This window comes from Aythya fuligula, chromosome 3 (assembly GCF_009819795.1).
Source record: "Aythya fuligula isolate bAytFul2 chromosome 3, bAytFul2.pri, whole genome shotgun sequence".
NCBI classification, from domain to species: Eukaryota; Metazoa; Chordata; class Aves; order Anseriformes; family Anatidae; genus Aythya; species Aythya fuligula.
The window spans coordinates 32,132,581-32,155,872 of NC_045561.1; the positions used below are offsets into that span (position 1 = coordinate 32,132,581).

Consider the following 23,292-nt stretch of genomic DNA (forward strand, 5'->3'; position numbering starts at 1 on the left):
CCACTTGTCCAAAATCACTTGGCACAGCTCAAGTAAATAAGAGAAAGGAGCTCTGAGAACATGTGAGCAGTCCTGCAGCATTCTACAAGTAGTTGTGGAGGGAGAGAGAAAGAGTAATTGGCATTAAAGGATATATGTAGGCACTTTGGTGATAAAGATAATTGTATTTAATTGAAAACTCTGTTAGCATGTAGATGAGAAAATGTATGTCAGCCTGCCACAAAAATTATTTTACCAACCAAAAAAATATGGTTTGTGGATCACTAAATACAAATAAGTGTTTTGCTGCTTCCATTTCTGAGGGAGATGTGAGCTGCTGTCTGAAAGTTTCTCTGTCAGGCTTCTTAGTTTACCTAATGCTCAGCTCCCTACCTAGTGTTTTACCAGCTTGCAGACTAGGGGCATCTTGGAGGATTGTGAGAGAAAATTGGATTAGATTAAAATACTAAAAAAATAAATGGAAGAGAATGATGCGAATTGCATCTCAAGAGCTTGTTCTCTGATCTGCAGAGAGACACTGTAGCATCATCCTAATAAACAAAAGGATTGGGGAGATTTTGATGGCAATTTACTGATGAGGAGTGTGAAGTGAAAAAGTGGAGGTGAATATAAGGCATATGTGGACCACCTTTTCACATGTCAGATGAAACACAGGTGGTGCATATGTTTCAGCCATTTCAAAAGATTGTCTCATTCTGCATATTAGCTAGGCAGTTTTTCAGAATATGCAAAAGAGAGGATTTCTAACTTAGAGCCCACAAAGTGTCTGGAAAATAACATCATGCATCCCTCTGAACATGGTATGGGGGAGACAGAAGCTTTTGATATTTCCAGTAGTTGAGCACAAACCTGATGGTGTACACAACGTGTTCCTAGACAGCAGCAACCCAGCAGGCATTGAAAGGAGAGTAGGACATTCAGTTTGTTTCAAGATTCTTGTACCTAGGTGTTGGCAAATCTTATTACATGGAAACTAAGATCCCAAGTCAGGGGCTACAGATGGCTAGAAAATGGTCTGATTCCTGTGAAGGTTGCCAGAAGTAGTTTGCCAAGAAGAATATTGCCAGAAAGTTATTTCGCTGAGCAGAGGTAGGCTGACAGAAGGAGAGCATATGTTTCTGGGTAGGAGTTCAATCCTGCCATGGTAGTGTGCAGAAATAGAACAGTACCTGGTAGGCTAGGAGTCGTTTGTTGTATTGGGTTTGATAGTTTTTCCCCTGACACATTTCTATACTGCATAACTAACACTGCAAGAAACATCAGGATTTAAAGAGTTTCTTTTATTACTGCTACCATCATCTTGGAAGAGCGAGAGCTGTAGACTCTAAACGTAACTTGCAGTTGATAATGGAAGCTCATAATCTCATGTTTAATCAAAGAGAGAGAGTCAAATTATTCCACCAGGAAAAAGACTGTTGATGAAATGAAAATGTAAACAATCTCCTGCCTTTCTGGAGAGGGCAGAGCTGATAACTGCTGAAGGTTTCTCTTATGAAGACAGGCTGAGGAAGTTGGGGTTGTTCAGCCTGGAGAAGAGAAGGCTCCAGGGAGACCTTACAGCAGCTTTCCAGTACCTATAGGGGGCCTACAAGAAAGCTGGGGAGGGACTCTGTCAGAGAGTGCAGTGATAGGACAAGGGGAAATATCTTTAAAGTAACAGAGGGCAGATTTAGACAGGATATTAGGAAGAAGTGCTTTATTCTGAGGGTGGCGAGGCACAGGTTGCCCAGAGAAGCTGTGGATGCCCCATCCCTGGAGGTGTTCAAGGCAAGGCTGGATGGGGCTTTGGGCAACCTGGTCTGGTGGGAGGTGTCCCTGCCCATGACAAGGGCTTGGAATTAGATGGTCTTTAAGGTCCCTTCCAACCCAAACCATCCTGTGATTCTGTGATTCCCATATTGCCTTATTGAGGCTTAGGTGGCTTCTCAGCAATATACTCACCAACACACTACAAAAATGAGGTGCAAATAAGGATGGAACTGAGAGAAGGATTACCCATGAAGCAAAGACAGGATAAATTTAGTCCCATTGAAATATGTAATGGGATTATAATTTTCTCTCAGAGGATCACGATTTTGACCTCTGTTTGAGCAGTCATCACAAAAACTAGCTTCACATGTGAAGGAGCTGCTTGCAGGGTATATTTCAGTCCTGTAATGGCCATTAGAATGTCCTTCTCAGTGGGTGAGGCAAAAGTGTCCTATTTGTGTTTATCTGAAGCAGACTCACTTTTCTAGAAAAGGAAGGGGTTGTTAAAGAAACAGCTATCTGTATCAAAAATATGAACAAAGCAGTAGCAATAACTATGAAGAGAAAACTGTTTAAGCTGCTCAGAGGTGGGTGTTTGTATTTTTGTAATAACTGCTACAATTAAATTGGAAAGTTGTGGCGCAGCATCTCCATATGCAAGTATACATTTTAATTAGATTATTCTTTGGTGAAAGGGGGTGTGTGCTGTGCCCATGCTCAGAAAGGGTGAGCATTGCCAGACAAAATCATAAAGGCGATAAATATCTGAATCCCTGCCTGCAGCCTACTGTGTGCTCTTTTCACCTAGATATCATCCAACTTTCACTGCCTTTGAAAACTCAGGCCTAAAAGCCTAATTAACCATTTGTTCTATATTGTTTTTGCAGTCAAAAGCCTTCCTAGTTTACAAAGCCCGTGTGGTATTAGCATGATTAATAACCAGATCCTAATTTTTTTTTTTTCGTTTCAATTGAGTTAGCTAATGTGAATCATTCTTCTCTCTGATGTATATATAGGACAACAAAGAACCATCTGTGGGTATGTTAATTTGAACAGTTTAATATAATTGCTATCAAGAAAGCTTTTTCCCTCCGGTAATTATCTTTTCAATGGGATGATTTATTACATGTACACGCCTGGATGCCCTAAGGCTGTCATTAAAGACAAAACGCAGTTTATCAGGGTTGCAGCTTCTTTGTCAGAGTACATGCACAGTGCTAATTTCTGGTTCCCTGTTTAGAATTATACTTACAATTTCCTTCTTCTGCTAATGGTTTTCTTGGAAAACTAAAACAGAATGAAAAAACAGCTGGTAAAAAAAGTTTGGATTCATTTTTCAGGAAACTAACATATGCCAGTAGAGCACTTTAAAGATCTTATCTTGAAGAACTGGAAAAATACCTGAAAATTTGTTGTTTTTCAATGAAGAAGAAAGTTGTGCATTAAAGCTGTTGAGAAGTTGCCATTTGTGTAAAATTAAATGTAAATGAGCTCAAAGAGATTGGTACTTACATGTTAATGGCTCAAGTTCTGTAATTGTGTGCAGGGGGGACTTGAAGCTTTTTTCATCAGGTTTCACCATGATTTAAAATATTTTTTGAAGGTGTGTTCTGTCCGCCTATAATTGTCTAAACAATACAGTAATAAATTTACTTTTTTTCCATTTTGTAAATGTATTTTATTACTTAAAGGAGCTTACCTTCATAAAAATGCTAATTGTTGTTGCTTAGCTACTAAGTTATCAAACTTCTTTCAAGAAGGTTATTTGATGATGATCATACCGTGAAATAAATATATCTCCAGAAACTGGGCTGGGTTGCTGTTTGGACACTGATTATGTGTTTGAAAAGTGTGGCTCTGCAAATTTGCGTTCCAGTAAATTCCACACAGAAGCACAAAATGATTTGGATTGATTTCTCCTGCTGTTGCTTTGTTAGCACACAGAAATCAGTAGGTCATTTCTCAGAATAAGAAACTGTGTTGTTTTTTTTTTTTTTTTCTGTAATTTTAAAAGAATATATCGCAATAGTTTCATTAGCAACCAAACCTCATTTTTTTGGTTCTTTTCCCTCGTCTTGTTCTCACTAATCAGATTATTATTGAAACAATCAAATATAGTGGAGGCAGTAAATCCTGGTTGTTATGTATTTCTTAAAATTGAAGATTTTATAGCAGATAACAACACAGCTACAGCAGAAACAGTTGGAGTGGTATTTTCTGAGATGTAGTAGGTACAGTTGTAACTGTAAGTGAATTAAAAGATATGCCTGTGTATTGAGTCTATTTGGAGACAATTCAGTCAGATGGCACTCCCAAAGAAGCTTAAGTGCACCTACCAAAATGAGTAGTACTTCCACAAATGAGCCCTGAATTATGTATTCCACTCCTCATTTGCAATATGATATACTGTACGTATTAAAGATCTTACTACATGAAAATCTGCCTGGGCTAACATTCAATGACAGACAACCTAGTAATTTCTAATTAAGAAGTTGTCCAGTACTTTGACAAATGCTAATTGGCACATAATTGAACTAGACAGTTTGCTTTGCTAAAATGCAGCAAAGTTTCTTAAGTGTCTGAGGTTCTTTTTGAAAGGCAAGTTGCTCACTTTGCATCAAATGCAGATAAACATTTTCCATTTGGTTTTATTACTTAGTTATTTAAACAAAGTCAGTCTGCTTACCTCCTAGAGGTTTTGAAAAATACAGAAATCTGATTTCAGAGCTAAGTGCAGAGGTCCCACTTCAGAAATTTACTTTTCCACAGTGGTTAAGCCTGGAATCAGATGTGGGCTGCAGATGTTATGATTGCTTGTGTCCTCTGGCACCCAGCACTTGTGACAGAGGATATGAGAAAGCCTGCAGTACTTGTTGGCTCCTTCCTAGCCACAAGTTTGTCTGAATATTTCAATACAGCTATCAGGTCTGTGGTGGCCTAACAAGGCTTTCTGCTTTTACAAGTTCCCTTTCTCGGCCCAGTATTTATAAGAATGTTCTTGATATCATGACTGTCCTAGCTGGAGTCTGAGTCTCAGGCAAAAAAAATAAAAAATAAAAATCCAACTCAAGATCATTTGAAAAAGGTAGCACAAAATTTTTTGCTCTTCTGAAATCTCTGGCCAGTTGATCTGCCTTCTGCCAACTCCCTAACTTTGCATCTTGAAATCTTTTTTTAAATAATTTTCCTTATTCTGGATTCCATAGTACAAGAAAGAATGTATTTTAAGTTAAATGTTTACAGAAGTCTAATAGTTTGTTCAGCTTTTAAAACTCTCTGGGATTTCCTGGGTACTAGCAGAAGGAAGTACTTTTATTTTTAAACTGTGATCTGGAGTTTTGTTGCCTGCAGTGATATAGGGAAGGAACAATGGAAGCCAGTGTCTTAAAAATTGTGAACATTGTAGTTTTCTTCTATTTATGCATACAATGTGACTTTGAAAATCTGAAATTTTCATTGTGTTGTGAGGTGATTTGTTCAGGTTGTTACGTAAGTTGCCTACCAAACACGTGAAATAGAAAAAGTATTGTACAAAAACGAGATCTACTGTTTCAAAAGGGAATTTGTTTAAAGTAATACTAAATGGTTTCATAGTGTTCGTCTTGTATCTGAAAATGTTAAATACCTTTTAATTCTATATATTATAGATATTTTTAAAAGTCTAGTTGATAGCTGACACTATTGTTCCAAAGTTATCATTGCTTCTGAAAGTCGACTTCATTCTTTACATGAATGACAGCAATGATTTCTTTCAAAACAAAGACTATTTCAGTTTACGTTTGCATTATTCTAAATTTGTGCAGCGTGCTCTGATTGGTTTTTGAACTTGTAGACTGTTTTTCCTGAGTAAAAATATTTTCCTTAAAATGAATGCAGTAGATTTAAATACATACTGTTACATGATTGCTGCTTTGACCAGAACACATTAATAAATGTGCGTTTGGTTCTGGAATTTTGTTTTTAAGTTAAATGCTTAAATGTGGTTAAACGTTTCAAGCTGTGATGATTTTGATGAGCATAAATTCAGTGCATTAAGCATGGAGATGAAAGAATGAATTTCATTTTCTAGGAAAGAATGTTTCGTTCCATTATGTGTGTGACCAAATCTGAGCCTCTCCCTATCTGAACAGGGGAGAGTGGCCCTGCTCCAGGTGTCCAAACGAGCTACAAGGCTGGAGAGGGAGAAGACAGCTTTACACCACCATAGTGTTTCCTGTGATTCTGCATTAGGCCAGCTGGGCCTGGGTGGTCTGAAGAGCTGTTATAATGGTTAACACAGCCAAAAGTCAGTGAAGTCCTTTTCCTAAATACTCTTCCAGCTGGAGGCTGCCAAAGAGAAACACTAAAGGGCTGGTATTCCAACCATCAGCTCATGTATGTTGGTGTCCAGCAGAACAGCTCTGTGCTGATTAACTAAATCCCTTTGTATCATCTCTCTTGGCTATAATGGGCATCAAACTCTTTAGGTTGTGTTGAGCTGTTAACATGTTGAAGACCAGTAGGCTGTGAAGCATTTTCATATTTGCTTACAGAAAAATCTGAGTCAAGTATTTCAGTAATGGGACAACTTATAAAGGAGATTACTGTAGCTTTATGATGCACCCTGTAAATCACTCAGCGTGTCTTACAGTAGCCATGCGAAGCATATTGTTTCCGCAATAAACGACAGGTATCTTCGTGTAAGTAGGCACAGGAATGTTTCCTAGGGCTGGATGTTTACACTTGGCATAGTTTGTTATCCTTGGAATAAGGATACTCAGGCTACGTTATGGTGTCACGAATCCTGGAATATAGCTGAAATGATTCACTTCCTGAAAGTGATTGAGTTAGGCATACCATTGCTCAAGGAAAGGTAGAAGAACTTTGCATGGAGGTTTCCAGTAAAGAATCAAAGTAGTGTCAAACAACAGCTATTACAGCCCCAGATTGCTTTAGCCTACTTTAAAAACCATTTTAACAATTGGAGAATGCAAGCAGAAAATTGAAAGGTAGTACCTACTGCAGCATTTCCTCCCTTCCAGCACAGGTTTGTTCCATGCACTGACCTACAACAGAGGGGATACCCTTTTGTACACAAATACCTATACATGAGCTAGAGTAATACCTTCTGTTATAACTGCTTTGTCACTTAAAATTTAAGTACTGCAGAACAGAACTTGGTCGAATATCTAACCTCTTATCCTTTTAAAGTTTTGTTCCATGGATTTCCTTCTCAGTTGCCAGATTTCCCCAATGTGCAATGCATGTAAGAGGGCTGAATAAATAAATCATCCAATTACATACTTGAGTAAAAGAGACTGACCTTCATAATATAGACTGAGGTGTTGGAAAGCCACTGAGCTTTCGAGTGTTTAAGCAAGGAAGAACTGTTTGGAGAAAAGTAACAAACAAGGACTAAGTTATTTTTGAGCAGGTTTGGTTTTGCTTTCTTCTGGACTATTCAGTCCTTCCCTAAATCACAGTTATTGGGGAAAAAAATAGTTTGTTGTGTTACCTGCTGCCTGTATTTAGACTAATGAATTTTCATTTACTGTTGCAAAATTTACAACACATAATTCCAAATGTGTGTGATCATGGCTAAAAACAGCTCAGTTCTTTACCTGAGTGTTAGCTGTTTGTGGAACTGGATTCTGGTAATGTACTTTCAAAAAGCAGTTGTGTTTTGGAGTATTTTTAATATGAATACTTGAAGATTGACTTACCATGAACAGAAATGAAAATAAAATTTCTTCTTGAACCTTTTTAGAAATCAAGCAGAAAAAGCCATGAGTAAAGGAAATTACATTTCATTATTTTCAATCCAAGGAAATTTTCAATTTGCTATCTTATCCACACATTTTATCTTCCAGTTATTAATCAATATATGTAAAGGTTTTTGAAGATTGAACTATTTTTAGACTTGCTAAAGCTATATGTGACAATTACCATGGTTTATAAGAAGTTCAGTGTTGGTATTTGTTTATACAAGCACATGCTTTCTAAAACCATTCCCATCATCCTCCTTTACTTCTGTTTGTTGGTTGTTTTTCTTTTTTTTTTTTTCTGAAGCAATGAAGATTTCTCTCTTCAAATAAGCAGGCAAATAGTTAAGAAAAGGCTGTTTTAGCTTTTTATTTTTTTCCCCAGGAAATTCAGTAGGAAAGAAAATTAGTAATGCATTGCATTTTCTGAGAGCAGTTTCACCTGACACCCAGCAGCAGTCAGTAGATGTATAAAACTCTGTGGGAAGGTGTCAAATGCTAGCTGTCATTGAGAGAGTTTTAAGTTTTTAGTGTGGAATATTGTGGGATAAATCAGCAGTGGTCTGAGTGATGCAGTTGCCGTGTCTGGCCAGGAGCACTGCAGTGGCTCTAGAGGAGAAGAATGGTGGCTGCCCTTGCTGTATATCAAGGTGTGTGCTTAGGTGAGGGTATAGAAGGAGCTGGGACACCACAACCTAACCTTTACACTCCTACAGCACCGTTAAGACATGGGTTATGGCAAAGCATCTGTGCATTTGCATGAGAACAGAGTCACCTGCAAATACTGTGGGATGGCACATGGCTTCCACTGCCACCTCAACAGATTCAAAGCAAAGCTTTTATTTTTTGTCAAGCTTTCAGGGAGAGGGACTACTGAAGAATAACAGCAAAGGGTAACCCTGTCCTTTCAAAATGACGTTGCTTCTTTGTTGCCAATGGAGTCATACCAGTTTATACTCATTGAGCAGGGTCAAATCATTCACATTATCAAGCAGTAACTCTAACAAAATCAACACTTTATCAATTCATTAATTATAAATAACAGCACCTACTGTGAGAATTTGGGGTAGAGCCATGCCAGGTGCTGTGTGGAAAAGCTCCTTGCATAACCTTCTTTTCTATTTCACTAACAGACTTTTCACCAGAAGAACTTTGCTGCTCTGTTTTCCTTGAAAACTGAAAATTAGTATTTAGTTTGTCTTTAGAAACCTTTATTTACATATACATAGTCTTATAGTAGTGCTACAGAGCTCCTTAAAATATTTCCACTGTGTAGATGAGTTTTGATCAAATCACTTTAGAAATGTGCCATCAGTTTGTACTTGAGCACAACAAAACATTATGAATGGTATGAAAACAGTCATACCAAATGAATTTGCATTGCAACACAATATTTAAAATGAAAAATTTAAGTCCATATGCACACAAAAAAAGGAGAAGGATTAAAAAAAAATCTATTAATTTTGAACCAGATTTCTTTTCCAGCTGCCTGAACAAGTTGATTCTGATGCAATTTGCACAGCTGGGCAGGCTGGCAGGTGGTAGGAAACATTTTGGGTAGGTGACCTTTTACCACAAACTGAAGTGAAATGATAGACCATCTGGAAGGGATTTTTCTACACAAAGTTTTTAAAGACTATTCTCACCTGTTTTTATGTTTCTTTTGAAAGTTTGAAGTTTGTTACCAATTTGTGGCTTGTTTCTGTTGGATCCCTTGATTGACTTGTGAAATTCAACATAGAACACCAGCTCAGTAATTCTATGAGCTCATTTAGAAAACATGAACTTGGCAAAGAGGCACTGAAGATACACTATAATTAAGTTACACCAAGACATCAGAACATCAGAAGTTGGACAAATTTATTAAGAGTAATATCCATATCAAGAACTGTGAAAAACTGCAGAAGGAACATTCATTGGTATTTGCATACATTTTAAGCTAGTGATTGCATGTGGCAGTGCCCACATTAAATACAGAGTGGATGTGAATGGGGTCTCCATACTGTAGACAATACAAGACAATATTTTTAAATACTAGACATACAAGAACATTTCATCAAGAAAGAGTTCTAAAACAGAGATAGTAAGAGCAGCATCTGTGAATATTTTTCTATAGAACAGCTGAATCATTTGGAAAGGAAGATGATTGTGTTTTTATGAATTATAGGATGATCACCATCTATCTGCAGTTTATACACTTTAGTAAATAATGCTATGAAACCTTCACTTAGTAGGCAAAACTCCAAAACACAACTATCACAGAGTTGTGACCACAAAATGGATTTGATACATTCCAATACCAGATTTTCTCAGCAGTGATAAGAAATAGAGTTCTGAGCTTTTTTTTTTTTTTTTAAAGTCATTTCTACTTAGATGTTATTGATGATATTTAACCTCAATTTACTTTAAAATTCATAATTACAGTTTGTGTGTATAAAGACTGCAAGCTTTGTTAATAAAATTTTCATTACAAAATCCAAACAGCACAGTTTTGCCACTAGGTATTCAAGATCACTCAGCTAGTTGGTCTGTGACCTGTAACTGGAATTTACTGAAGTACGAGGCCGGATTATGTGGCCATTTCTACAGGACAGATTGTTATTTTTTTTTCATATCGTTGTATATACATGTATTCCAGTTCAGTAGCTAAGTTATTCAGAGTTTAAAAACTTCTTGAGAATTGGAAAAACACCTAATAATTATACAAAAGTAAAGGAAATGGTTCATTTGAGTAGTGCAAGTAATGTTAATATGAAAATGATATAAATTCAAGTTAGAAAGCAGTAGAAAGCAGGACTCAACTTTTTTTCCCCTCTTATCTATCTGTGTCTTTACAGGGCTTTCTTATTATTTTTACATGCCTGTGACCTCTCGGTATTCAAATAAAATTTATCCATGTATAATTGACCGAGTTCCAGATTCCTGATGCAAACATTGAGTAAAATCATCATGTAGTAAATGAAAAATGCATCATCACTGATTTTAAATATTGAAACTATGAATGTACTCATGAGAAGCCATATAATCACATTACTGAAATACACCTATAACTGTGCAGTTATACTCATAGGCAGGAAAAGAACCAAATTTTGCATAATGATAACATACAAGCAAATAGCAATGTGTATTAATGGTAAGTAACCATGTGACTAGGTCTTTCCTTGAAAATAATAACTTTAAATCTGAAATCAAATTAATATTATTTAAAATCAGTTGTCTTTTTCACTGATTTAAAACTTAAATGTCATCTTCACTAGGCAAAACATTCCTGCCAAGTCTGCATTCATAAAGTGACAAGAAAAAGCAGTATGATTTGTATGTCTTTGGGAAGATATCTTATATTTTTTCCAAGTAATAGTAGATTACTTTTACTATAAATAAAAATATATACTTAGAATTGGTAGAATGATATTGTGAGTTTTCCTTTCTTTCAGAATAAATCAATCTCTTCTAAATTGTTTTCAAGGACATAGTGCTTCATCAAAAGCAAGTAGAATTTTTCCTTTGCTTAGTTTAGTATTTGAGGACTGATCTAAAAACCCAAATTGTCAATATGTAGAAACTTCAATAGTGGATTCTGAATGTTACAGTATTTGCTTTATGTTAACTTCTAGGTATTTCATAATAATCTCTTTATGTTCATTGTTTTGTCAGACGTTTTGAAAATACAGAGTTGGCAATATGTCCATTCCTCCTGACAACTCTACAGCAGTGTCAATATGTTTCTATTTAGAAATGTTTCAATGTTTTTTGTTTGTGAACTGTTAAGATTCGTTAAATTCATTTCCTCTCAGTAGTCACAAAAAATATGGAATTGAAACAATGATGGTATTTCCTTCTGGAATCAGTTGGCACTCTATGGATTCCTTCAGTCCTATTTGAAGATTTCAGGACAAAAGAACAAACCTAGTTAGACTAATCAATTAAAGAAGCTGTCTAAAAAATGTCAAGTACATCAGAAGTCCAGCTTACTAAATCTTCTGTGTTAGTGAAATCCATAAATAAGATACTTCTGTGCTTATGTGGGACACCTTCCTGCTCAAAGATTGGATGAGTTAAAGGTAGACTGCTGCAGGAAAAGACCTTGAGAGTATTTCAGCATTTTTGTGCTCTTTTTCTTATACTGTTCTCCTTTTTCAATAGTCTACTCCCTCTGAAGTCAGAAAGTCATATAGTCTGGGAATTTCACTGAAAAATTCCTTTGTGGCAGAGCTGATCTTTTATAATTTATGTGGTTTCCATCATATTTCATCCAAATTTATAGGATATAAATTATCACTCTTTGTCACGTGTGGCTAAGTCTGTAGAGGTGAAGTTGATCCAGGTGGTATCAAGATTAGATTGGGTACAGTCGTGGAAGAGCTGAAGGATAAGATCAACACAATATTTGGAAAAAATCATAGCTGACGTGGCAACTTCAAGTCCACTGTACTGTGAGTTTAAGTTGTACAGCACTGCATGGGGACAGGTAGCTAAACTTCTGGAGGAAAATAAAGATAGTAATGTGAAAGATTCTTCAGGTTTCCAAAAGCCAACACCAGAATATCTGTTACATTTAATATATTCAATTCATTATCATCATTGAATGTGTTGAATCAGGCAGAAACCTACAATGTAGTCAGATAAAGCTGTGAAAGGTTTATAAAAACTAAGACGAAAGGTTTTATATATATATATATATATATATATATATATATGCACATACATATTCAATAAAACGATCACTAATACTTGATTTCCAAGAAGCCGGCTGAAATGTCTGACTTCTGCTTGAAGCTTGTTTGCACAGCGGTGTAGGCATTTTTCCTAGCTTAGAGTTAGGGAGAAAAGTCTTATGTAGAATTAATGTGCATAAACATTTTAAAGTAGGCCTATTTCAATGTGCTGCTGCTATTTTTTCTGAAAGATGAGACAGGATAGAGACAAATTAAGGGTTTGTGCTTTTTTACCTAGTTATTTATTTTAAGGATTTTCATTATCGGTGCAAACCTACATTGTTACTGTCTCCTGGCATAAAATCCTAGTTTGGCTGACTTGGTTACAGCTGGTATCCAGATGATTGTCAGACAGGGCCTATTCGAAGAGTAGGTGAATTATAAATACCACACCAGGTATGATTAAAGGTCTTAATCCCCGTGTGTGGAGTGTGAGGAGAACGATTCACTGGAACCCTAAAAGGGACAATGATACAGCCAGCCTAGTAACAGCAAACTTTTATCAAAAAGGTCTTTGCAGTCATTAATTATTACAAACTATTGTTCCTATCAGTACAACCCTTTTCCTTGCTCAGATCTGTGTTCTTTTACTCTGTGAAGAATTTTCTTGCTATTCAGGTGGTAAGCTTTTTAGGTCAGAGATGGTCTTTTTGTGCTCAATGGACCTTCAGGCACTACCACAATACAAATAATAAAAACTGTATTAAGTGTGTCAAGCAGTTCCATTCTATATAAAATGTACCACATCGATCTTTTAAAAAAAAAAAAAAAAAAAGTGAATATTCTTGCAAGTTGTGTTTACATCATCTGCAACCCGTGTATTGTGTGTGAGTGCCAAGGTTTTGGTAGTGGTGGGGCTGCAGGAGTGGCCTCTGTGAGCAGAGCCCAGCAGCTGCCCCGTGTCAGCTCAGAGCCAGGGTCTGGGGAGATCTGAAGATCTGGCAGGAGCTGCCACTGATAGGGGACCCGTGCTGGAGCAGTTTGCTCCTGATGGATGGACCCCAAGGTACGGAGCCATGTGGGAGAAGTTCTTGAAGAGCTGCTGCCTGTGGGCAGCCCCTGCAGGATCAATTTGGGAAGGACGGCATCCCGTGGGAGGGACCCCACGTGGAGCAGGGGAAGAGAATGAGGAGGAAGGAGGAACAGAGATAAAGCATTAATGATTGATATTAAAAAGATATATATATATATATTTGTTTCTCACTGTCCTTTCTGTTATTAAATGACAATAAATTAAATTAATCTTTCCCAAGTTGAGTCTGTTTTTCCCGTGACTGTAACTGGTGAGCGATTTCTCTGTCCTTATTTCAACCCAGGAGTTTTTTTCATTGTATTTTCTCCCCTTGTCCCACAGAGGACTGGTGTGAGAGAATGGCATGGTAGGCACCTGATGACCAGCCAAGGGTAATCCACTACATCAGGAAAAGGGAGGGGGTGGTTGATAGCATATAGTCAAAGCATTTTTTTTTTTAATTCAGAGTACTTGACAATGATATATAAAGGAAAAAGATCATATTATTTTCTCAGCAATATTTTAAAAGGTAATAAATTTTCAGTGTGGAAAAAAATGTTGCTCAATATGTTAGCTGGTAATAGTTCTCCTGCACGTGTTTGAGAAAAGGTCAGGTAACTCCTGAAGAAAGAAGAATATTGATGTGCATTTCAGTATCTGATTATTTGAAATTTTTCCACAGATATTAATGAATGTCAGTTACAAGGAGTATGCCCTAATGGTGAGTGTTTGAATACCATGGGCAGCTACAGATGTACCTGCAAAATGGGATTTGTGCCAGATCCTACCCTCTCAAGATGCATAGGTGAGTAATAGCGTCGATCAAAGATACTTAGTTGTAATCCGTATGATGAATCATATAACTGGCCCCAATTTCCAAGCTGTTCCAGTCCTTTTTGTTGCCACTGCCTCTTCATCTCAGTTTATTTGCTTTATCTAGTCAGAGTGTTCATGCTTCTTTGCTGTTTCTGTCCTGGAAGCCTTGAACTCCACCAGTTGCCATCAGGCTCCTTGCCATCTCTTCCTGTTTTTCTTCTATCAAAACCTTCAAGGCCCCATCTAGACTCATTGTACACTCTTGAGTTGTTCTCACCAGTGTGTAGTTCTCTTTCCCCAAATTTTTCTTTCCCCTCTCTGCTATTTCCTCAGCCCAAATTGCCTTTGTGGCCTACCCTCTTCTCTTCCACTTCTGCAGCTTTATCCTGGGTAGTTTCCACTGTGGTTTTATAGAAGGACAAAAGGTACCTCCCTCACATATCTTTTTCCTTCCTCACTGGCAATTCTGAAATCCCTGCCATAACAGCACCAGGAGCTATGGGACAGCCTGGACAGTATTGCCTTAGATTTATTAAGTGTATCAAAATCAGCTTGAAGCAAAGAAATGGATTGCAAAATACATTTCAAATGGTTTAAGGTCAAGTAAGTTTAAGTAAGAGAAAGAAATTCTTACAATGTTAAGTGTCAAGGAAACAGATAGGTATTGCTCTTGCCACTACTTATTGTCAATAAAATGAAATTTCTTCAAATATGAATCTCATGATATGACCAAAAGAACATGAATTTTATTAGATATCATTTTATCATTTTTGTCTGTTTTTAAAAGGAATAGATATTTTATCTTTTGTCTCAATAATCTGACATATTCTCACAGTGGGATTTTATGTGGTAGAGATAAGTAAATTTGAACAATTTCCAAGAGAAGAACCTCTGATTTCTTTATAGTATAAGATAAATGTCTGTGTTCCTGTAGCAAGACAAAATGATACAATGAAATGGTTCCATTACCATGGCACAATACCTGCTTTTAACCAGAGTTTTAGTAGGCAGTACAAAATTATATATGGACAGTGTGCCCAATGGAGCACTGTACAGAGCTCTTGGTTAGCATTGTCTGGAGCTTGAAGAAGTGCATGCTATGAGATTTAACTAGAAGTTAGCACAGACATTAGGAAGGAAAAGTAAGACAGAAGAACAATGAAAAAATACAATGTTTTTACATATCTGTAAGTCATGGGGCATAAAAAAAAAGATGAAGAAAAAGCAATGTGTATGATTCAGCAGCTGTGTAGTTTAGACATATACCGGAAGAATGCATGTGTAAGTCATGGGCCACTACAGTCTTGCCCTCTGATTTTAACCAACTCTCCAGTGGCCTTTGTTGCCCCTCTCTCATGTTTGTTTTTCCAGAGTTGCAGATATTTCTGAGAATGTACTTAAAAGCAGAGTAGCACTTGAGTTTACATACTTTGAGAAAATCTCTTGAATATCCCTGGAAGAATTATGACCCTAGTAAGACAGCACTGGAATTTCAGTGCTTGCACATAGTCTAAATTCAGCTGTTCTGGAATCAGGAAGATTGAGCATTTCATCCTTTTTGCATCCATTTCCAAGTATGCATATCTGTGTTATGCTATCAGCATCTTTCATGAAACTATGATCTTACAGCTGTTTTACTCTGTTTCAAATATTACTTTTTCCTTCTAAAGGTAGGTAGGTAATATCTGAATATTACCAGATAGTTAAAGTAAGATTAGATATCTAGATAATAAAATAATATAATAATATATACCTTTCTTTTTTTTTTTTTTTTGTAAAATTATTCCATTGTTTATTACACTATAATATAATAATAATAAATATTTTATTCATCTCCAAAAGTTGTAATCTCTTGCACTTGGCTTAGGGGAAGTGTAATCAAGCTTGGAACAAATATTTAAGAAACTTTATTTAGTTGCTTGTAGAACTGAAAAATGAAAGCCTATAAGTAAATGAATTGTAAAGATGCAGGAAACACCCTTCAGGGCGCCAGGGAGCTAGAGAAGTACTATATAGTCATGCTGACAATTAACAGATTAATGTGCTTGTGTGTTTTTCCTGCTACATTTACTCAACATTCAGCCAAGGATGATCTTTGGTGCATTTTTCTCCTGATTAAGAAGGATTAGAAATTCAGAAAGAATTAGGAGAAGGAAAAAGTTGTGAACAGCATGAATGCAAATATTTTCCTCTGTTAATCAGCTTTTACTTGGTTTGAGGTCAACTACCTCTGCAAGAAGAAAAGAAGGCCTAGAGAACAAGTGAATTTCTTCCTTTAAGTTTTTTTTGGAAGAGTATAAGTAAAAAATACATCATTTCCTAAGCTCCTTACCTATCTCTAGATTTATAAAATTGTATAACCTGAAACCATAGGTGAATTCTTCCTTTTTTCACATAATAATCTTATTCTAGAGGTTAATGGCATTCAATCGCTGAAAAAGTTTTTCATCAGTTGAAGAATTTAGCACCACTTAATTTAATCCAGAAAAAAGGAGCTGTTTTTCATTTTTCCTTTTGCACGTCATGTTGAAAATCAAATATTCTTTGTACTTTGGGGGTTAAGAGACTGTGATACCCAGGACTGTTAACTGTATGTGAATGCAGATGCATACATTAGAAAGCTGGATGGATATTAGCTTCCTAATTACATAATTCTAGTCATAGTTCATGGCCTTTGTCTCTTCCACACTAAAATAAATATGAAAAAACAAGTAAATATGTAATTGTCTCTTTTATAAAGGTATAATATCTGAGACCTAATCCTTTTGCAGACGTGTATATACATACATATACAGTTATAGCAGAATTTTCCAGAGGCTCTGTAGGTTGTCGCCACTGTATATTGCCAGTTACTGACCTTAATTGTAAGCAGTTGTACTTGTGTGCAGGTGAGGAAGCTGATTCTGGCTCTTTGTTGTGGCAGCATAGCAACTGGTGGTTTGGATTTTTTTTTTCCTTTTTTCCTTTAAAATACATTTTGATCTAGGATGGCTTGGAATCTAGGAGTGTTTGATGCCAAATAAAAATGTATTTTATAGTGTGATTATGGCTTGAGATAGGTGTTTGAAATAAAGCTTTTGTAGAGGACAATATTAATGCAGTTAACTGGTGTTGGAAATGACCAGTACCATCCTCTCTTCTCCTTTCATTGCAGCTGATAGTCCTATGGTTGCTGAAGAGAAAGGACCCTGCTACCGGTTTGTTAGTGCAGGAAAACAATGCATGCATCCTCTTTCTGTTCAGCTCAGCAAGCAGCTTTGCTGTTGCAGTGTTGGCAAAGCCTGGGGCCCACACTGTGAGAAGTGTCCCCTCCCAGGAACAGGTAAGAACTGCCCATTAAAAGTGTAAGCTCTTGCCCACCCCATGTTTGTTACACATGCTTTAAAAAAATATCCAAGAATTGATTTAAAAATAAACCAGAAGTGTTCATCAGTAAATTATGACAGTTCTACTGTCATGATTACTATGTGATAATAGAATAATAAAATGTATATTGTCTTTGTGCACAAGGATTCATAATTTTAAAAAGTGGTTAGATCAGTGGTCAAATTAATCCTTTTTAAAAGCATAATTGTTCATTGCTGATTGTAATACATATGATATCCAGCTTGTTCAGTGTTTTAACACAGGTACTTTTAATCCCCTCTTACTGAAGTTGCTGCTGCAGATGTCACTCATAATACAAATCATGCATTTCTGTGGAGTATTTTATAAAAATTCAGATTTTCAAAAGTAACTAGTTGCTTTGGGAAATCCACAGCTAATATAAGCAGCATGATGAGAGTAGTGGATGCCTTACTATTTTAAGCTGGGCATACAGAAATGGAAGTGACCAAAGTTTTTGAGCATTTTAATTGATATTTAAAGCCATTATATCCTGTGTGACTGCTAGGTTGCTAGCTCACTGATTAGGATTTTAAAATTAAAGTTCACTTTCAGGTAAATAATATTTCTATGGCTTTTTAATGCAGCAAGAACATATTCCCATCAGATGACTAGCAATTTAAATGCAGATGCTTTATGTCTATGAGAATATTGTGGGAAACTTTATGCCCAACTCCATATATACATTCTGGAGCTGAGAATATATCTTTTTTTTTTTTTTTTTTTCCAAGATGACTGCTCTCTTGTTATAAAAAAATCCACTGAATATTGTGTGCAATTGATTGTCTTAGTGATTTCTCTTAATGAAAAGACTTAAGAGAAATCTGGGAGTAGAAAATTCTGATGAGCTATGTGGGAAAAACCTTTCCCATTTCATGGCAAAATTCATGATTTAAAAACGTGTTCCTTTCTATAACAGGTTAAATTCATAATGATCTTTCAGAGTTTTCAATGAAAAATGTGTGAAAGTGGGATATTCCAGAATGGGGTAATGTATTTACTGCAGCATCCCATGTTAATTTAAGTCATTGGATGAAAGAGTCAACATCTCTCTCTCTGATAGCTTTTAAAGTAGTATGAAGTAGATCAGCTCTGAAAGACTAAGAAATTTGAGATACATACGCAGCTGTTGAGAACACTTCCGTGAGCTATCTTAGAACAAGGCTCACATTCTGCATTTGAGAGAATATGACCCACGTGAAGATTTCCTACATCCTGGGTATGCATCTGAAGGGACCAGATTTCTTACCCTCAATTGGGTGTTTTTGTGGCAAGTTTTGATATTAGCATTTTCCATTAAAAACTATTTTGTTGATCTGAATCCAGTCAATCAATTTCACCCTTCATCTTCTCTATTACTAAGGCACCATCTGAACACACTCCAAGAAGTGTAGTATCTATAGCAGAAAATCTCTAATGTATAATTCAATGACTTCATTTGTGGGGTATCTGTAGTTAGTATTTTATGGTTTTAGTTTAGACGCTAACTCGTTTTAGAACGTTGATGTGTTTTCATAGCAGAATTTGGTGAACCTACCGATGTCCCACTCTGCACATCTCTTAAGAAGCTATAAGATATCCCATTAGGCACTTGTGAGGTATTTCATCCTGACATAGCTTTACCTAGAGCAATGAGGACAATGAAGCCCTGCCCCCTCAAGAATTCTGAAGGCCCCCTGTCCATGACAGTATAGTTATTGTCTTTGATGAGAACGAAGGCTGATCTGTGTTTCTTTTTTATTCCAGACTGCAAAGACTGATGCTCATGTAGAGCAGCTACAGAAATCAGAGCAGGTGCTGCTGCCTGACTTTCATTACCTTTTAATGTAGCAGCCTTCTAAATGAGATTATTTCCCTTACAAATGAGATTATTTCCTTTCTCTTCCAGTGTTGATTTGTTTTTTTTTTTTTTTATGAACCCCATCTTGCTTTTATCCAGCTCATTAAGGTCTTTGGAAGGACTCTGTTCAGTAGAATTTGCATCAGGGCTGGTATGAGACCTCTGGTGTAGTCAAATGGGATCCTGTGAATGAATGTTGTTTCTGATTGATATTGTTCTGCTCTTCTAGTGCAGGGGTGGTGAGACTTTCTTCTTTGGTTTCTACAAAAAGGAAATGATAGAAATAGTAAATTTCATTCCTTACACAATGTAAATGATGATGACAATTTGCATATTTAAATTTGTACTTAGCAAGGATATACTGTGTGAAGAGGATTAATAAAAAAGAATTGATCTTGATAGATCATATAGAGTAAACATAACTGAACAAAGATGTTAAACTTCAGGGAAACCTTCAGGCAGAACGTGCTTTTGAGAGAATGTTCAGTCATATAGTATGCAATGCATAGTTTGTCTAAATATCTTTTATAAAAATGTGTATACAATAGCAGATGAAATTTATTAGTGGTTTTCATTATATTTTCCACTATGTCAACATATTGCACTTTTAGACTCCTAAAAGGAATATTTTCCCATCCCAAATCTAGCTGCTTTTAAGGAAATCTGCCCTGGTGGAATGGGTTATACGGTTTCTGGCCCTCACAGAAACAAGCTATATCATCACCCTGCAGTTAGAGTACAGCCACCTGTCATTGGCAAGACCCCGATTACTCAACCTGTTGCTAAAGGTACTTCTCCTCCACCTCTCCCAGCAAAGGAAGAGCCAGTGGAGGCACTGACCTTCTCACAGAAAAGTGAGCCTGAGATGGCTGTGCAAGAAGGTGAGAGTGGGAAAATTTAGTCTTTCTATATTTCTGTGCATGTGTCTTCGATGGTATGTTTCTTTGCACAGTAGCTGTGTACAACACAAAGAGGAGTCACTTCCCACAGAAGAGCAGTCCATGTCACAGAGCATATTGTGTTACATGCTGTATTTCTGAAGTTTGACGTACATGTATAGCTCCTAGCAGACGCAGAGAACACCATGGAGAGAGACAAAATGCTTTAGCCTGATTAATTTTTATGATAAGAAATAGTAAAAACTTTTATGAAGATGTTTCTGAAATACAACAAAGGGTCCAACTCAGGCTTTGATTTACTAGTATGTGGGGTTGTAGGGATGAAGGGGTTATCAGCATCTTCCTTCTACACGCTCTGTAGATTAGCACGACCTGATGTGGGTGTCCTTCACTAGCTTGTGGTCTGGTTTCATCCCTGCAGCTGTGCACTCCCTCAGCTGGACCATGCCAGATCAGCCCCCCCTATGCTGGGCTGTTTAATAATCGGTTGATTCCTCTACAGTATTTCTCCAAGGCTTCGTGTGGTTTTCTACAACCCCCTCAAAGAACTTTTAGCAGCTGCAGTTGTCCTGAGTTTAAAACAAATGCAGAAACAAAGACAAGCTGAAAGCAGGGCTATTGTAAATGCATTGCCAGTAAACTTGGCATGATCTAACTGTAGGCAAGCAGATACATGTTGTGTATGTTCCTGAAGAACCTTCAGTAATGATACTGAAATTCAAAATTCAATTTTTTTTTTTAATTTTGATACCCAAAATTCAGTAATGATACTGAATGCATAGCAAGCTGTTTCCCAGTAGTGCCTATAATACATATGTCTGGCTGTTATTAGAAAGAGTTTCAGTCAGCAGACTTCACAGAATTCTGTGCGATGTGGGTTACTTTCTTGTTAAAATTAATACTCTAGTTTGGCTTTCAAAACAAAAATAGAGCTAAACTGAATCGTGTGAGAAAATAACCCATTCAAATATACCTGTAGTCAATGCAGGTTTATATTATCTCACATAAACCTTTGAGTTTTTCTGTGTTACAAAGTGGTATGTCATTTACTAAAATATCAGTTGAGTAATTAGAAGGGTTGCCACGTTCTGGTAAATCTTAGAACACAGGGAAACTGAAGAAAAAAACTTTTAGTTTAAAAAAACAAACAACTACCTTTACAAATGCTTGCTCTACGTCAGTAATGACACTCATAAATGTTTGAATTTTATATTCCATTTTTTGATATGATAGAATTTTGAATTTTAAAAATTTTATTAGATCTAATCAGCCCCCCTGCTAATACTAAAGAAACTGAAGTGAGAAAGGGAGAAGAGAGATTTTTTTTTTCAATTTCTCTTCTGTGGAAAATGTTGATTTTTAAAAGAAAGACATTCCTACAAGATTTTACAGGAATATATAGATTTCCATCTGTAAAAGACAAATTAAAAAATGCAAACTGTGGTGGAAAATGAAAGCCTGTATGAAATTTCTACCCCTCCTTCCTGGGGGAAAAATAATAATAATTTTTGTGGGAAAAACAAAACAAAAATACTTTTTCTTGCATAAATAAAATGCAAATTTTAAGCCTTTTTTAACAATAAATAAATAATAAAAAAGGTTAATTATATACCATTAGGATATTAATTTACCTTTAACATAAATGCGGGTGATGATATTCTGTGGAAGGAATTTTAGGAGTTTAATCAGTTAGTAAGTTGTTAACCAGTGAGTTTCTTGAATTGTTTCAAAGGAAGAAGATTAGAAACCTGTAAGAAAGGTGACTATTAAAGTAAATAATGATAAGCATTGATTGGTGCATGGAATCCTAGTATGGTTTCAGGTTAGCTTTTACATTTTCGTCAGGAACACTACTTCAAGTTTACATGATTTTGGGATAAGGTCAGAATCTGAAAGCTTTCTTTGATGGCAACAACCATTTTCTGATGTGATAGTAGTTTTAAATTAAATGTGTAAATAAGTGTTATGTGAAGACTGATTAATTTTCTTTTTTCTTTCTGGTTTTAGTGGCAACTGCAGCCCCTGATCAGGTAAAACATAATGTGATATATCAAGGAATTAGACTGCAGGTCATGTGTACAAGATGTGCTTTGGTAACTCTGGAAAGGGTTTAGGGTTCATGAGCAACAAACAACTCACTGTGGACTTACAGTGAAAATCCTGAGGCAAAAAGAGTTCATGTTGTTATTATATACAAAAACAGGCAGATAGAAATTAATCTCCCTTTGGTATTCGTAAAGGATCTAGTGCTGTATTGTTCTATCCAATTCTAGAGCCTTTATTTTAAGGACGATATTTGAAATTGCAGACAGTATGAAGGGAGATCCACTGGTACTGACAGCTAGAGAAAATGAGTTGGAGTGAAACAGTATGAAGCTTTAAAGACTATTTGCAACACCTGCTTAAGAGACTCATATTAATGCCTTATTTGGTTTCCGTAGTTTTTTGGTGTATATTCACCAAAAAATATTTTGGTGTATATTCAGTGGAGAAGAGCAGGTGCTTATCTGTTTTAATTCCTCCATTCTGGAGGTTTTTGATCATCTCCATGCAAGATAACAGGATTTACTGGGAGTAACTGCAGCTGTGCTTCATTTAATTTTCCTGAAGTCTGACAAGCATCTAACGCTTATGAAAATAAGGCATTCAGTGCAATAGCTAAGAGAGAACTTTTCACAGTGTTCAAAGACTTACAGACATGTGACTATATACTTGTGTGAGCCTGTACTGCAGCTAAATACTGTTTCTAAGCAATTAAAAGACCAGACGATGGGAGAGCTATGGAGTGACAAAGCCAAGAAGCTCCATGAAATGGCTCCTTCAAATAAAATCAATGTTGAATTGTATGACATTGTTTAAAAATAGTATCCTGTGTTCTTTCATGCTTAAGTTGCTAATGATTAATGATCTCCTATATGAAACCACTCATGGGAGAATGTTAGCAGTTTTTCAAGCCAAGAGTTTGTGGGTTGTTATGATAGCCAAATTAAAACAATGCTTTCAGAATGTGAATTTCTAATTATTCTTTTAGGAATTAGTTTCACTCGATCAAGAAAAGCAAATCGTAGAGCCTGGACAGCCCCAGCTCTCTCCTGGAATTTCAACAATTAACCTGCATCCACAGTTTCCAGGTAAC

General features: G+C 36.3%; 1 protein-coding gene across 5 annotated transcripts in view; it reads left to right on the forward strand.

The window, feature by feature from the left end:
- Nucleotides 1–23,292, forward strand: part of LTBP1 (latent transforming growth factor beta binding protein 1) — a 199,938-nt gene that overhangs the window by 107,523 nt on the left and 69,123 nt on the right. For 3 of the 5 annotated variants that reach the window (XM_032185002.1, XM_032185001.1, XM_032185004.1), the window contains 5 exons: nt 13,900–14,022; nt 17,188–17,355; nt 19,905–20,138; nt 22,164–22,186; nt 23,188–23,287. In XM_032185002.1, coding sequence (XP_032040893.1) covers nt 13,900–14,022; nt 17,188–17,355; nt 19,905–20,138; nt 22,164–22,186; nt 23,188–23,287 — 648 coding nt within the window. The remainder of the gene's footprint in view (nt 1–13,899; nt 14,023–17,187; nt 17,356–19,904; nt 20,139–22,163; nt 22,187–23,187; nt 23,288–23,292) is intronic. The other 2 variants (XM_032185003.1, XM_032185005.1) reach the window with 1 other exon arrangement.